This window comes from Schistocerca americana, chromosome 2, assembly GCF_021461395.2.
Source record: "Schistocerca americana isolate TAMUIC-IGC-003095 chromosome 2, iqSchAmer2.1, whole genome shotgun sequence".
Lineage (NCBI taxonomy): Eukaryota > Metazoa > Arthropoda > Insecta > Orthoptera > Acrididae > Schistocerca > Schistocerca americana.
Genome location: NC_060120.1, coordinates 132,835,401 through 132,851,284, shown reverse-complemented (window position 1 = coordinate 132,851,284; position 15,884 = coordinate 132,835,401). Strand labels below are relative to the sequence as shown.

At 42.7% G+C, this 15,884-nt stretch overlaps 1 protein-coding gene across 1 annotated transcript in view; it reads right to left on the bottom strand.

The window, feature by feature from the left end:
• LOC124593823 (EF-hand domain-containing family member C2-like) overlaps positions 1–15,884 on the bottom strand; it is a 264,643-nt gene that overhangs the window by 145,529 nt on the left and 103,230 nt on the right. The window contains exons 4-5 of the mRNA XM_047132172.1: positions 5,715–5,938; positions 1,364–1,612 (exon numbers count right to left, since the gene is read on the bottom strand). Coding sequence (XP_046988128.1) covers positions 1,364–1,612; positions 5,715–5,938 — 473 coding nt within the window. The remainder of the gene's footprint in view (positions 1–1,363; positions 1,613–5,714; positions 5,939–15,884) is intronic.

Below are 15,884 nucleotides of genomic sequence, written 5' to 3'. Positions count from 1 at the left end.
CAATGCAAAGCAGACACAGACTGCCCACAGCACAGCCAGTGATTTTCATACAGAGGTGGCGTTACCAATGAAAAAACCTAAACAGCCTACTTACAACATAGACGAACAGTTTAGGAAACCAGTGAAGCCCAAATGCGTCCACGAATACAATAGGGGAATGGGTAGAATTGATTGTCAACATTATTATTTATATTATCTGTAAAACAATACACTGTCAAAGAAAGGAAAAACATGTTGATTACCGAATAAATATAGTAGAGGTAATTTAAAAAATATGTCGAACTACCGGACTGCGAAAAACGTGGAAAACCTTCTTCAATTCCAAGCACAGTATTGGGCCCGTTCCCCAAACATGTCTATCCAGCGCCTAAGAAGAAAAAGCACTCAACAAGAATGTGCGAAGTTCGCATGAAACACGAAGTACGAAGCGAAACAACATGGGATTGCACTGGGCGTAAAGTGGCTTTATGTCTACAACAATGCTACCCTACCGAAAATACCACACCATGCAGGAGTACTAATTTGTAGAGTTGTAGGTATTTTCCTAATAGAAATTCGTTCTAGTTGAGTATTTCTTCCCGTAATTACATTTATATTGACAGTATATACGTTGAGGAGTCGTGCTATTACATTCCTTCTGCAGAAGTCACACCTGAAGATGCCCGAGAAAACTATAATTTCTGTTAAAGTAGTGTTTTTGTATAACTTTTTATATTTATAGAACAGGTACTGTTTGAAAATTGTATTAATATGTGTAGAGATGTGCCTACTGCTGGGTTTTATACAACCTGCTACGCCTTCAGATACCACGTGCAAGATTTTCATATTCTCTCGCTCACGAAGCACAAGCTATTCTCATACAGAAAAATGATCACGATCTTTTTTGTAGGAAATTTTAGTTAAATTTTCTACTGGGATGTGTTTTCGCTAGAGGCCATAGCTTTCGAAATATTCATGAAAAACGTACAACAGTAACCTTCAAACACGTTGTTCTTGAATAGTTCGAAAACTATGGCCTCTAGGAAAACGCATCCCAGTACAGAATTTAACTACATTAAATTTCCTACTAAAAGAATCTCTTCATTTTGTCTCTAGGCCTAACAGTTCGTGCGCAATGAGTGAGTTGGTATTTTGATGGCGCTGTGAGTTGCATAAAATCCAGCGGTAGTGGCAGCTGAATCGCCCTATGTATATACAGCCACAAGAGTAGTATCCTGTGAAAAAATATCGTACAGCTACGTCATAGCATCTACATGTCAGCTTGTACTGAGTTGTCTCTAAGTGCTGGGGCACGGATAACGTCGAATTAAACGGTACGGCAAGGGACAAACTAATGGCGTGTAGCGCAGAGAGCTGTACACACCTTGGGCAGCTTCCCCCGGCGGCAGAACATGAAGCCCGAGTCGCGGCCGGAGTTGGGCGGCACGTGCTCCTTGATGGCGATCGTGTCGTCCGCCAGGAAGTACTGCAGCTCGAGCCGGTGTAGCATGCCGTGCTCGCTCTCTCTGTCGTCCCAGTAGCCGTAGAAGCGCAGCACCTTGCGGTCCAGGGACAGGAACTGCCCGCGAGTGTCTATCGTGCGGTTCGGTTTCTTCGCCAGCCGCGTGTCCGTCTGCAAGCAACAGCACAGCGCCACGTCAAAAACGTAAGCTTCACAGAATAGAGCCTCCTGAGCCATGAAAAAAAAAAAGGTTCAAATGGCTCTGAGCACTATGGGATTTAACATCTGAGGTCATCAGTCCCCTACAAAAAAATGGTTCAAATGGCTCTGAGCACTATGGGACTTAACATCTGACGTCATCAGTCGCCTAGAACTTAGAACTACTTAAACCTAACTAACCTAAGGACATCACACATATCCATGCCTGAGGCAGGATTCGAACCTGCGACCGTAGCAGCAGCGCGGTTCCAGACTGAAGCGCCTAGAACCGCTCGGCCACAACGGCCGGCCATGAAAAAAAAGACTGCTCTAACGAACAGTACTTCAAAAGCTGGAAAAAATTAAGAAAATCATTAATCATTTTCCATAGTATCAGGGTATCCCATTTACCCTAAGCATCGAGTACAGCTTTTTTATAATTTATTTAGTGGCTTTCTGGACGTGCCTACACAGCCCTTTCAACGGTGGAATAGCAGTTACGACGATACGAACGTAAGGACATCACAACACCCAGTCCAGGAGCGGAGAAAACCTCCGATCCGGCCTGGAACCGAACCGAAGCCCCTTAGGATAACAATCCAGCTGCGCTGACAGTGCAAATACAGAGGCGGGCGGCTAGTGTTTTCACCTACGGCCGTTTGCTCTGAGCAGCTGAAAGCTCTCAAAAGCGCTTCCGGGTGTCAGGGATTTTCTTAAGTTGACTATTGGAGTGTCTTAGAGGAGAAGGCGGCTAGTGCCATCAGCCAGTTTCCCAGGAAATTCGCTCCGTGGAAGAGCAGTCGAAATAAGCGAACGCTTGTTTCGGCTTATCCGTAGATACTCGACCATTTCTAAAAAGAAAATGACGGTCAGGGTTTTCTAAGTATGCGTTTTACCGCACGATATCCATAGACGAAATGGTGGCTCAGCGGTTATTGTTTTCAGTTATCTACCCACGTCGGTAAAAGATAGCTACACGAATGTTTCTTATCAAATTAGAGGATACAACTGGATTTCACAGTGTCACACATTTATTATATTATACATGTCTGTGTATAGTATGTTGAGGGGCTACAATCTTTTTAAAGTCTCATATTACGATATTTCATACTCATATAAATTCTTAAATTAATTTTTGTATTTTTATTCACACGTTTGTTGTTCAGGGAGATTTGGTGCATTTCCTTGGATAATAGCGGTCCTAGAAACATTCGAAACATAGATATTCCGAACACCTCGATCATCGTGCGAAGGCAGTTTCCCCGCAGTGACATTTCTTCATACGATTCTTAGTCGGGAAAGATATGTCGTTAAAATTGGTGAAGATTTCGCACACTCGAAATAATTTAGCGGCAAACCATGCATTTTTTCTGAAAACGCGCTTACAACTGATTATGATTCAAGATATATAACAGGAATTTCACCAAAAACAATTACAAATAATTTCTCATTCTTGTTTTTTAAATTCATTCATCTGACATACAGTTAGCAGAAGAATGACAATGTTAATCAGTATATACTGGAAAACATTCGTTTAATAATTTTCTAGAGACATGGACATATAAATGAAAAACAAAAATAAAAGTAGCAATCGCGTTTCAAACAAGGGGCGCAAAATTAATAAGCTGCGACACTTATCACTGTGCCACCGTTTCCTCTGAGAATATGGCTGAAAAAAGGCACATAAACTACTTGGAAAATACCTCGGAAACTTTGACCGTCGTTTTCTCAGAAACGGTCAATTATCTATTGATAAGCCGAGACATATGTTCTCTTATTTTGGCCCCTCTTTCACCGAGCGAAGTTTCTGGAAAATCGGGCTATGACACTTGCCGTGTTCTCTTCGTTAGTTTAAAAATAAATGCAATGTAATTTTTTTCATGTATCTCATTATTTATGACGTCATACCTCTGGAACTATGTGTTGTCGTACAGTGGTATAGTTGTGTAGGTACATTCAGCGGCATATGTGAATAGTGTCTGAAAAATGCGTTGCGAACAGATTTAGTAGCAAAGAAGTAATAAATTTAAACTTCATCACAATCTGGCAATTTTTCACGCATCTCAGCGTTTATGGCGTCATATTTCCTGAACTATGCGTGGGGTCATGATACAATTTTGTAGGTGCATTTATCGGCTAATGTGGATACTGTCAGCGAAATTTATTGCGAATAGTATTAATAGAACAGAGGTAATCAATTTAACAGTCATGCATGATGAGACAGTTTTTAACCCATCTCATTGTTTATGACGTCATATCTTATGAACTATGACAGGTAGGTGTTTCTTACCCCCACAGCGACTGTTGCCTGACAGTAAGGGATATGTGTACCGACTTTGGTTGAAATTGGTCCAATGGTTTAGGAGATGTGCAATATAGACACATCCAGTTTCACGATACACTGCTTTTTGCAGAATGTGAAACACTCAGAACCAATGGTCTGCACTACACCATGATTAGAGAACAAGTAGAACAGCGCAGCCATAATAAGTGACTGAAACAGCAGAGTGGTGGCGTGCACCTCGGTCCAACAGCACCCTCGTACGTAGTGCAAACGTGTAACCAGGTGCCACTGTGCCTCGCAGACATCACAGGGTGGAATATCGGCATGTGAGTGCTTTTGAACGGGGCGGGATGATTGGTCTCTGGGAAGTGGATCTGTCGTTCCAAGATCGCTGCAGCTTGTGCAGGGCATGCTGCTTCAACAGCGAGCCGTACGTGGAACCAATGGATAGAAGAAGGACGTACATAGCGCCAACAGGGTATTGGACGACACAATATGACCACAGCCCGAGATGAAGGCCATCTTGTCATCCTGGGTAACAGACAGACAGCTTCATCCACAGTGTTGGTGTGACAGTGGGGCACTGCAGCTGGTGTGGACAAGTCTGCATTGATGGTTAGACGCCGCCTTCTGTGGGCTGGACTGGTTGCATGCATGCGATTGCGGCGGCTTCCGATGACCAGAACCCACCAACATTGCAGACTACGATGGGCAAGTGAACGCCGACACTGCCGTGTTGAGTGGAAAAAAGTAACGTTTTCGGGTGTGTCTTCCTTCAACTTGTCCCACAGTGATGGCCACATAATTATTCACCGCCGTCGTTGTAGACGCAATCCAGTAGACTGTATAGCTGGGCGATATGGCGGACAAATGCGAAGTGTGTTGGTTGGGGTACCATTGCCTGTAGCACACATCTCGCCTTTACGTCTTGAGAGCAATCTGAACAGCTGCCGCTACATCAGGGAGGTTCTACAACTACCCCTCCTGCAGGCTGTTCCAATGCCATATTTCAGCAAGACAACGCCCAGTTGCATGTGGTGAGGGATGTGCAAGCCTCCTTCAAAGAATGATGGTAGCACTGCATTCCTCGCCTTGCCCATTCGCCTGACATGTCACCCATCGAACATGTCTGGGATACGGTCGGTCAGCAACTTTTTCCTTCAGGTCCTTCTGCAGCCACAGTTGATGTTCTGTGGACACGCTTACAAACCACATGGCAGAGTATTCCTCAGCAGCACATTAGGGCACTCTTTGATTCCACGACATGAAGTGTAGCGACTCTGATTGCAGCACGTAGTGGCGCTACTCCATATTGAATTTCGAGTCACAGTGCACATACAGGTCTGTAATGGTAATCATTTGTGTAGTGTCATGTCCCTAATCGGTGGAACAAATTTCATTGCGATCACATCTCTCGATCTTTGTGTTTCACTTTTTCCAAACAGTAGTGTACGTATGGACCCTATTATACCAAGTAAAGGTGTAAAGGTGTACACTTGCTCCAGTAACTATGTCTCACTTAAAAGAATAAGGTTTTACGGATAGAGTATTGGTGTATGAATTATTTGGACTACTTTTTTTAATTTCTTTCTGCTAAAACTTAGTCATAAATACTTTTCCTTTAACTCCTCTGCTCTTTAGCTATGAGCGTTTCTTTACTGTCTGTACTGGGAAGTTGCCAGCACTACACCAATTAAAAGGAAATGGGTCACTGTTCCATTCTGATAAGTACTTGATAATCATTTCCTCTATGTTTGAGTGGAGGTGACTCATTCCTTACGTGTTACTGACCTGCTCTCTGATGTTGGTGTACGGATCAATGGGTTGAGCGATGGCGTCTGGAACGGGAACGCCCATTCGGCTGAGGAAGGCGCGGGTGAAGGCGTCGCAGCTGGTGAGCTTGAAGACGCGCCCGAACAGCTCAATTTCGCGGCCGACGTTGAAGTCGAGAATGTCGTAGAACTCGTCGCTGTGCGGCGGCGGCCGCGGGATGCGCTGTCGGTTGATGAGCGTCCCTGGAGCATTAAGTTCACGTGGCGTGAAGGTTGTTGTCAGCTTACTTACTTCGAATTCGATACATAGATCCATTAGTCAGTTGAGTCAAATTTCACAGTAGAAAGATTGAAATTTATTTTGATAGCCTAAATTTTTAGATTTAAAGTATACAGGTAGGTACATTGTTATTAACTTAATTAGAGTATTCTTCAACCGGCCTTTGCTAGCAGTGCCCTCAGTCTGACTGACTTAGGTTAGCTGAGGTCCACCCTCTCCAACTCTCCCATCCACACTCACATTGTATACTTGTTTCGTCTATCTCCTTTCGTTCATCCTCCCTATATGTCCAACCCACCTCAACATACCTTTCTCAGAACTCGATGCTACCTCTTCTTTCATTCCACAACAATCCCTAAAATTAAAGTAATAACGTTTACTTAATGTTTTAAGTCTTCATTAAACTGAAGTTACGGTGAATAAAACTCGATATCGTACTTATTAATGATTGATAAAATTAAATTCAGAGGTATCCATACAATTAAATCATGACACTGATAGAAACATTTATGTGAACAATGGTCTTGTATCTCCTGGAAAAGTGTGCGAAGGTCAAATGTGTATGCTGTGTGTGTGTGTGTGTGTGTGTGTGTGTGTGTGTGTGTGTGTGTATGTGTGTGTGTGTGTTTGTGTATGTGTGTCTTTTTCTCTTTTTCTTTTTTTACACATGATTCTATGTTCTCACGAATAACTCGATTCCTCAGTTTACTCTAGATAAGGTTCATTCTTTTACATGACTGTTTTCTTGACTATATGTGACAATAATATTATTCCAGATGTTAAAAATCAATGTATTTTCCTTCTCCAGGTCTTTCAAAGCAGACCACCAAGGCTGTGAAGTAAGTCCACTTTTTTTTTCTCCAGTATTTCTATATCATAACGAAGTCGTTCAAATTTCGAGCTACAGAATTAGTTTTTTTTATATGGAGCAATTGCATTTCAAAGTTGCCATTGCCATTATTAAAAGGAGAAAAATTGAATTCCGTTACAACAGCATTAAACGTTTTCTAACAAAGGCTAATGTTGCTTTGTTATTTCTACAGTGCTGAAATCTGTTGAGAAAAAGCTTCCCTCCTATTTAAAAGTGCAAATGTCGATATCAGAATTGTTTTCTTGGCGATGTTTCAACAGGCTTCGAAAGTGAATCAAAGTTTCTCTTTCACAGTCTTAAACAAAAAGAGATAATAAGTTTTCAAATGAAACAGCTTGTTCTAACATTTAAAAATTCCCGTGTAGTTTACGATTTAGTCGATTTAAATCAGACGTAGTTTCTACCATGAAATAAACTTTTTGGTTGCAGTGATCGTTCATTAGTATCGGATAATGAAGATTGTTCCCAAGGAGAAATGCTTTAATTTTTTAAATAAGGAAACGAAACGTTTCAAAACATGTCCTCTTGATGATCAATTATAAGGGGCGTTCAAAAAGAAATCAGCCGGAGGTATAATTACAGAAACCAGTACCTGTATGTTAGAAGTACTGACCCTGGCTGTTGAGACTCTAGGCCCACTGTGACACAAGGCGGAGAATGGCTGTCTCATAAAATTTTCGGGGCTGTGATGTTAACCAGTTCCGCATGTACAGCTGGACGTCGTCGTCCGAGATGAATCGTTTGCCCCTTAGAGCCTTTTTAAGGGGACCAGAAATGGCTTAATCCCAGGGAGAGAGGTCCGGACTGTATGGAGGGTGGCCGAGAACCTCCCATTTGAATTTCTGCAGGAGTGCTGCGACTGTGTTGGCCGTATGAGGGCTTTGCATTGTCATGGAGCAGAATGACCCAGTGGGTGAGATTGCCTGGTCTTTTTGATTTGATCGTTTGCCGAAGGGTGATCAATGTTTGCGAGTAACGCTGGGCATTCACTGTTGTCCCGTGCCGCAAGAAGTGAATCAGTAGGGGGCCATTTGGTCAAAGAAGATCGTCAGAATAACCTTTCCTGCACTCGTGTGGATGGCCTTGGCTTTTTTGGTGGTGGTGACCCTGGATGCTTCCACTGGAGACTTTGTCGTTTTGATTCTGGTTCGAAGTGATGACACCATGACTCATCTCCAGCCACCACTCGTGCCAGGAACGCATTCCCTTCCCGAGCGTAGCGCTGCAGATGAACAATACAGTGGACCATTCGACATGCTTCCTCGTGTGGTTGAAGACTGTGGGGCACCCACTTGGCACACACTTTGCGCATGTACAGTCGTTCCTTCATGATGGTGTGAACACTTCCGACGCTCAATCCGACCATGGCGGCTATGGCTTTCACTGTCATTCGGCGGTCCTGGGTAATCAGTGCATCCACCGTGCATCATCGGATAACGACACCGGTCCTTCCCTGAAGCGGTTGTGCCAAACCTTAACCCTTGCAAGGGACATGCAGTGTTCGCTGTACACTTGTGACATTCGTCGATGAATGTCTGTTCCTCCTACTCCTTCCGCTGTCAGAAAACGAACAGCACCTCTCTGTTCATATTTTGACGCCTCGATGCCACTGTTTGCAATGCGACCGGCAGCATTGGACGATTGATGCATGCCGCTGCTAGCTCTGTATAGTCACTTGACGTGCACGTGTGCCCTCTAGCGATGGGCTGTGAGCTTCCACGCTCTGGTTGGAACCACTCCTCGTTACACACGCCACGATATTACCCTCCTGTCACCGGTTTGCGCATTCCAGACTCCGGCTCGTTTCTTTTTGAAAGCCCCTTATACCTTCTTATGCAGCAGAAGAGCTATGTACTCACTCTCCATTTCAGTTAAAAATTCTTTAAATTAGCGATGATTAACAGCTTTAGTTATTACGGAGTTAACAATCTTCATCACCAACTTCATGACTTTGCGAATTTCTTCTGGAAACGTGTGCACACAAAGCAATGGGAAGTAACTATCTCATGTTTTTTTTTTTTTTTTTTTTTTTTTTTTTTAAAAGCATCAGACCTATTTCTCACGCTGGTCATACTTTTCTCCCCAACAGTTGAAACCGAGGCAATTTTATTGAGTGTTCAGGATGGACGCTCGTCGACATAATAGGGTACTGTTCAGTTCTAAAATTAAGGATTGATTAAGACCTAGCCGGCCGGAGTGGCCGAGCGGTTCTAGGTGCTACAGTCTGGAATCGCGCGACCGCTACGGTCGCAGGTTCGAATCCTGCCTCGGGCATGGATGTTTGTGATGTCCTTAGGTTAGTTAGGTTTAAGTAGTTCTAAGTTCTAGGGGACTGATGACCTCAGCAGTTAAGTTCAAAAAAATGGCTCTGAGCACTATGGGACTCAACTGCTGTGGTCATAAGTCCCCTAGAACTTAGAACTACTTAAACCTAACTAACCTAAGGACAGCACACACCACCCAGCCATCACGAGGCAGAGAAAATCCCTGACCCCGCCGGGAATCGAACCCGGGAACCCGGGCGTGGGAAGCGAGAACGCTACCGCACGACCACGAGATGCGGGCGCAGTTAAGTTCCATAGTGCTCAGAGCCATTTTGATTAAGACCTTAGGAATGCCCCTGTGTGAACACCTGTTATGTGGGGCCCTGTGATGAAATGTACTTTATGCTTCAATACGGCTAAGATAAACATTGTGTTATTATGCTCGATGAACTCGGGAAGAGAAAGAGGTGCAGTGCGTGTGTTGTAGTCGCAGTAGATGAGGAGGACCAGCGTGCATCACAAGACAACGCCATTCTAAAGTGTGAAATCATGTAGCTGGCTATAGTGGGGAACACAGACTGTTCCAAACACTGGATGTTTACCTGCACTCCAAACATCATATAGACATGTCAGTAGAGGCAGGCTCTGGCCAGATGGGTGGGTACAGAAACACTGTATGACATCAAATGATGTGTCAGCTGCTCTTGTATCCTTGCAGTTATTCCACACTAGGCTCCCTTGCGTGTGGTCGGCCGGCAACCTATTGAGCATCCAGTTACTAACATGGGGGCCACTCCTAATGGCGACAGCTCTTTGCAGACAAAGTAGCTGATGGACTTAGTGTGATGTGGTGTCAGTTCTACAATCAAAAAAATGGTTCAAATGGCTCTGAGCACTATGGGACTTAACATCTATGGTCATCAGTCCCCTAGAACTTAGAACTACTTAAACCTAACTAACCTAAGGACATCACACAACACCCAGTCATCACGAGGAGTTCTACAATCCCCTGGCATGGCACAACATGGTGATTACATAATTATGATAATGCACATCTCTCTCGATCCTATCTACTACATAACATAGACAAGTATTTGACAATCATATATGTTACACCGTGTATTGAATCACATTATTTTTCTTTCTTTTCTTTTTTCATGATATATAAGATATATGTAAACTGAATGAACTATAAACCAAGGACACCGCAAAAGGAGTTGCTTTTTGGCAAGGATAATGTTTTGATACATCGTTAAATTTCTGTATGAAACAAAGTAAGAAATTCGCTCTTCAATTTATTAATTCATGTATCTTCACCCTTTTCTTTCGGGAAGTGGTAGCGTACGGATGTATGTTTGGATCTGTCGTACCAGCATTGTAAGAAATTTGTATTTTCACCGTCATTAAAAGTATTATAAAAAGTTATTAGTGCTTCTAATTTATAGACTTCCTTGCCATTTTCTAGATTCTAAGTTTTCGTGGTAGTTTATTCTCCGAAAGGTAACTGGCATAGAAGTGCATAGTTTCACGGCGATATGTACTAACAAAGGTTTCTCCATATGGTGAAAATTTCAACCAGACGGACGGTGTTGCGATGGGAGCACATTAGCTCCAGTTGTAGCCAATCTGTTCATGCAGTACTTTGATAACATCGCCATGGACACGGTTCCTGAAAAGCCTAGTTGTTTCTATCGTTACGTCGCCGACACGTTCGTGGTCTGGTCTCATGGACGTGAAAAGCTGGTAGAATTCTTGGACCACATCAACAACATCCATGACAACATTAATTTCACGATGGAGATAGAGACAGATGGTGCGTTGCCATTCCTTAATGTCCTCGTCCGCAGCAAAACAAATGGGTGTCTCAGCCACAGCGTTTACCGGAAACCCACCCACACAAACTGATATCTGCACGCTAACAGCTATACTATCCGTCGCAGAAAAGTTCTGTTCGGAAGACCTTAGTGTATCGAGCCGAAACCGTCTCATACTCTGAAAACTTGCAGAAGGAACAGAGCCACATGCGGAAAGTATTCAAGGAAAACGGCTACAACAACCACCAGATTTCGCAAGCTATCTTTCCGAAAATACGTAAGCAAAAAGACTCTAAGAAAGACTTTAAGAAGTTTGCGTTCTTGCCGTTCTGTGGTTCAATAACAGGAAAGATAAGCTGGCTCCTAAAGAGGCATAAAATCGATTCGTTCTTCAGGGCTCCAGCAAAAATTCGACAACTCTTGAGGCCTGTGAAACACGACGTAGGCCTCAGAACGCCAGGAGTATATAAAATACCATGTGGATGTGGACGGTTCTATATCGGCCAGACTGTGCGTACCATTGAAGAGCGCTATGTATAACACGAGAGATGTTCTTGACCACGGTACCCAGAGAAATCAGCGGTAGCAGAGCATGCATTAGGAAACGGTTATCATGTTGCATTCAAAAATTGTTCAAATGGCTCTGAGCACTATGGGACTCAACTGCTGTGGTCATCAGTCCCCTAGAACTTAGAACTACTTAAACCTAACTAACCTAAGGACATCACATACACCCATGCCCGAGGCAGGATTCGAACCTGCGACCGTAGCAACAGCGCGGCTCCGGACTGGAGCGCCTACAACCGCACGGCCACCGCGGCCGGCGTGTTGCATTCGACGAGACATCTATTATCACACGGACTAACAGCTTTTGGGATAGCATAATAAAAGAAGCGATCGAAATAAAAATTTGTGACAACACGCTCAATAAAGGCGGCGGCCTGCAGCTAAGCACAGCGCGGGACTCGGCCATCGGACGGTTGAAGCGGGCGCAGCGGCCGCAACACGCAAACATTACCATATATGGTGTAAGTAGGCTGTTTATGTTTTCTCTATGTAAGTAGGCTGTTTATGTTTTCTTATTGGCAATGTTACGTAGCGCTCAATATGAAAATCACTGGCTGTGCTGTGTGCAGTCTGTGGCTGCTTTGCATTGTTGTAATACTCGCCATTGTAGTGTTAGGCAGCTGGCTGTGAACAGCGCGTAGCGTTGCGCAGTTGGAGGTGAGCCGCCAGCAGTGGTGGATGTGGGGAGAGAGATGGCGGAGATTTGTAATTTGTCATGAACTGATATATATATTATGACTTGTGATGATATTAAGGTAAATACATTGTTTGTTCTCTATTAATATCTTTCATTTGCTAACTATCCCTATCAGTAGTTAGTGCCTTCAGTAGTTTGAATCTTTTATTTAGCTGGCAGTAGTGGCGCTCGCTGTATTGCAGTAGCTTGAGCAGCGAAGATTTTTGTGAGGTAGGTGATTTGTGAAAGGTATAGGTTAATGTTAGTCAGGGCCCATTCTTTTGTACGAATTATTGAAAGTCAGATTGCGTTGCGCTAACAAAATATTGTGTGTCAGGTTAAGCACAGTCATGTAGAAATGTTCAAAGGGGAAGTTTCATATGTCGACCCTTAGCCTAGGATACCTCACTGGAATCTTCTGATTTTTTCTTGTAGTTTGTGTAATTGGTGTAGCTATTGTTTATTGGTAGCGCGTAATCATAGAGAGAATTTCCTTTGTAGTTGTAGTTTTTCATTGTTGTACAGTAAAACAGTTGTGGCATGCATGTAGATTTGCACCAAGTATTTCGCAGCTGCGCTTGCAATTAACTAGATATTATTTTCAGTGCTATGTTAATGTGTTCTCTTATTTTTGATCTTCAAATTGTGTTTTTCTGTGTTGTCGTGTGAAATACTGTGACAATAATGGCGTGTGAAAAACGTAATACTAGGCTCCAAAGTAAACTGAGAAATGACAGTGAAAATGAAAGCAGTGTGTTAGCGCCACCGAGTAATGAATTAGCTGATGTTCAAAGTAGTAATTTGGTAACTGTTCATAGGGAAATGGAGCAGGCGGCAAACAATGGCGTGGACAGTGAAACAATTAGTGAAGAGGGACGCATTATCGATCGATCGGTCGGCAACAGCTTGCCTCAGGAATCGGGAATGTCAGGACACAATTTTGCGAATACTGTAGACTCAGGTTTTGGGTTCTCGCCGTTTTCTCAAATAAGTCAAGACACATTTTCTGCATGTCAAAATGTCAATGTTGCCGGTGCAAATTCACTGCCGAAAAGCACTGAGGAACATGTTTCAGACACCAGTGCATTGTTATTACAGTTAATGCAACAAATGGGACAAAAGCTACAAAAGTTAGACACAACACTTGAACAAAATCAGAAACAAATGGGACAAAATCTTAAAAAGTTAGACACAGTGGAACAAAATCTTAAAAAGTTAGACACAATGGAACAACACCAGAGACAAACACAGCAACAGCTTCAAAAGTTAGACTCATTGGAACAAACTCTTGAACAAACGCGTGAAGATTTAACTACTGAGTTACATAACATTGAATCGAAATGTCAAAAAGTCTGTAATGACGTAAAAACACAAATTTGTGAGCATTTTCAACCTATTTTTTCGCGGCATGAAAATGCATTACAGAATCACGAAGCAGCCATAAAAGAGCTGCAAACCATTGTTCATGAAAATCATGAGACCTTGTGGGCTAAAGTTGACTCAGTTGCATCTACCGATTCGGTTACGCAACTTGCAAAAGCTCAAGAAAACTTAAAGGACAAAGTAGATACTCTGAAACTTGGTTCAGAAAAACACGCTGAGGAAATAAGTACACTATCGGAGAAAGTAGCCGAACTTTCGGATCAATTCACTAACTTATCTACAAAGGTAGATGATGATCTGAATGACACAAGACCCGTAGCCTTCACTGACACAGAAGAGTATGAACAAATAAGAAAATTCAAACAAAATCAGAATCAAATTAATACACAACACCAAAGAGAAATCCGGGAAGTACAAGATCAGCTGACACAGGTAATACAAGAATTACGCATTTCAGAGGACACTCGCGCTCCAACACGGGAAGAGGGACTTAGAAACACGGAAAAGCTGCAAAATAATAACACAGGGCATTTCGGAAGTAATGAAAGAAATTGGGAATGTGCACCGAATTTTGAGATGGAACGGCCGACACGACCTAACAATGACCGATATGCGACTCGCCGACATGATGATTTTGACTATAAGCTGTTCATTACTACACGTAAATTCAAAACATTTAAGAATTCTGGCAACGACATTCATCCACATGCATGGCTCCATCAATTCTCTCATTGTTTTCCTCCCAACTGGTCATTGGAGCACAGATTAGAATTTATGTGTGGCTACTTAGAGAATGAACCAGCTGTAAGAATGCGATCGGTCATTCACGATTGCCACAGTGAAGGAGAATTTTACCATGCCTTCCTCTCAGCATATTGGTCTCAAGCCACACAAGACCGCGTAAAACATGGCATCATGATGATGAAACACTTTGAACAATCTGAATTTTCCAGTCTTGCCAAATATTTTGAAGACATGTTGCATAAGAATCAGTATCTTTCAAACCCATACAGCCCCTCAGAACTCATCCGCATTTGCTTACTCAAATTGCCCGAACATTTACGACATATTATTTTAGCAGGACGTTGCAAAGACGACATTGAAGCTTTTCAGGGACTGCTACAAGAATTAGAAATCGACACAGGCAGTCGCGGAATGCGAAAACAGGAAAACAATCACTACAGATCACATCCGTCACAATTCCGTGACGACAGAAACAATAACTGGACACGACAAGTCTATTCTTACAACGCAAATCGTGACCAAAACAGACACCACCCATATGACAACCACTGGCAAGGTAATAATAGTTACAGAGAAAGATCGCATTTCCGTAGTAATGACTATCACAGAGACAATCAGAGAAACAGACAATATGGGAACCAAAACAATTATTATCAAGGGAGGCAGAATAACTTCAGACGCAACAGTTCGGCGCGCAGTTACGATTCAGGGAGAGATTCTCCACCATGTGACCGACAAGAAAGAAACTATGGAATCTACCGACATGACGACAGACGATATGATCGTAACGACAGACCTGAATTGCATCAGAACTGGCGGGATTCAAACAGAGCAGGGCCCTCTCGTCACGGTAAATTCGTAGAAGTTAGGTCTCCAAATCCCAATAACGACGCGCGCCAACAAAGGAACAGACAATGACTCGCACAGCAGGCAGCCGCGTGCGCCCGCTGGCTCCGAGAAAAATAACATAAGACGCTAACCTTGAGAAATATCCCAGTATTCTTTACCGACGTATACCGCACGATAACTGGGTTGACGTTGAAATTCTGAGTACTATGAAGAGTAAAAGATTGTACCACATTTCAAATGTAAAACCGTTTATTGAAAGATAATCTGCTTTTTAACTTTGTCATTGCCATAAAACTTTTCGCTTTACATTACTAGTATGCTGTGTCAGACTTAAGAAACTGTTAACATACAACTATGTTTGAAGTTAAATATCCAGTCTAGAACCTAGGGAACATTTTTAAACAGAAATTACGAATGCATTGTTATAGTGAACAGACGACACAGTGCTGTATTTGTACATTCTTGCTTGTTAGTTGCACGATTACGTAACGACTATCAGGCTTACATACTTAGGACACATACTATATTGGTACTGCTAATGAGATTTTAATGCAACATTTTGGTTTACTTGAAAATACATTCTGGGTTTAAAGTACTTTCTGTGAGATACCAGACGACAGAGTGATTAGTTTATGTGACAGCTACACGATTTTTATCACGACGCTACTAATGAGTGACAATTTACAATGTTGATTTTGCGGTGTTTCTGTTTTATATCTGCACAGTTTTTCTGTATTATTC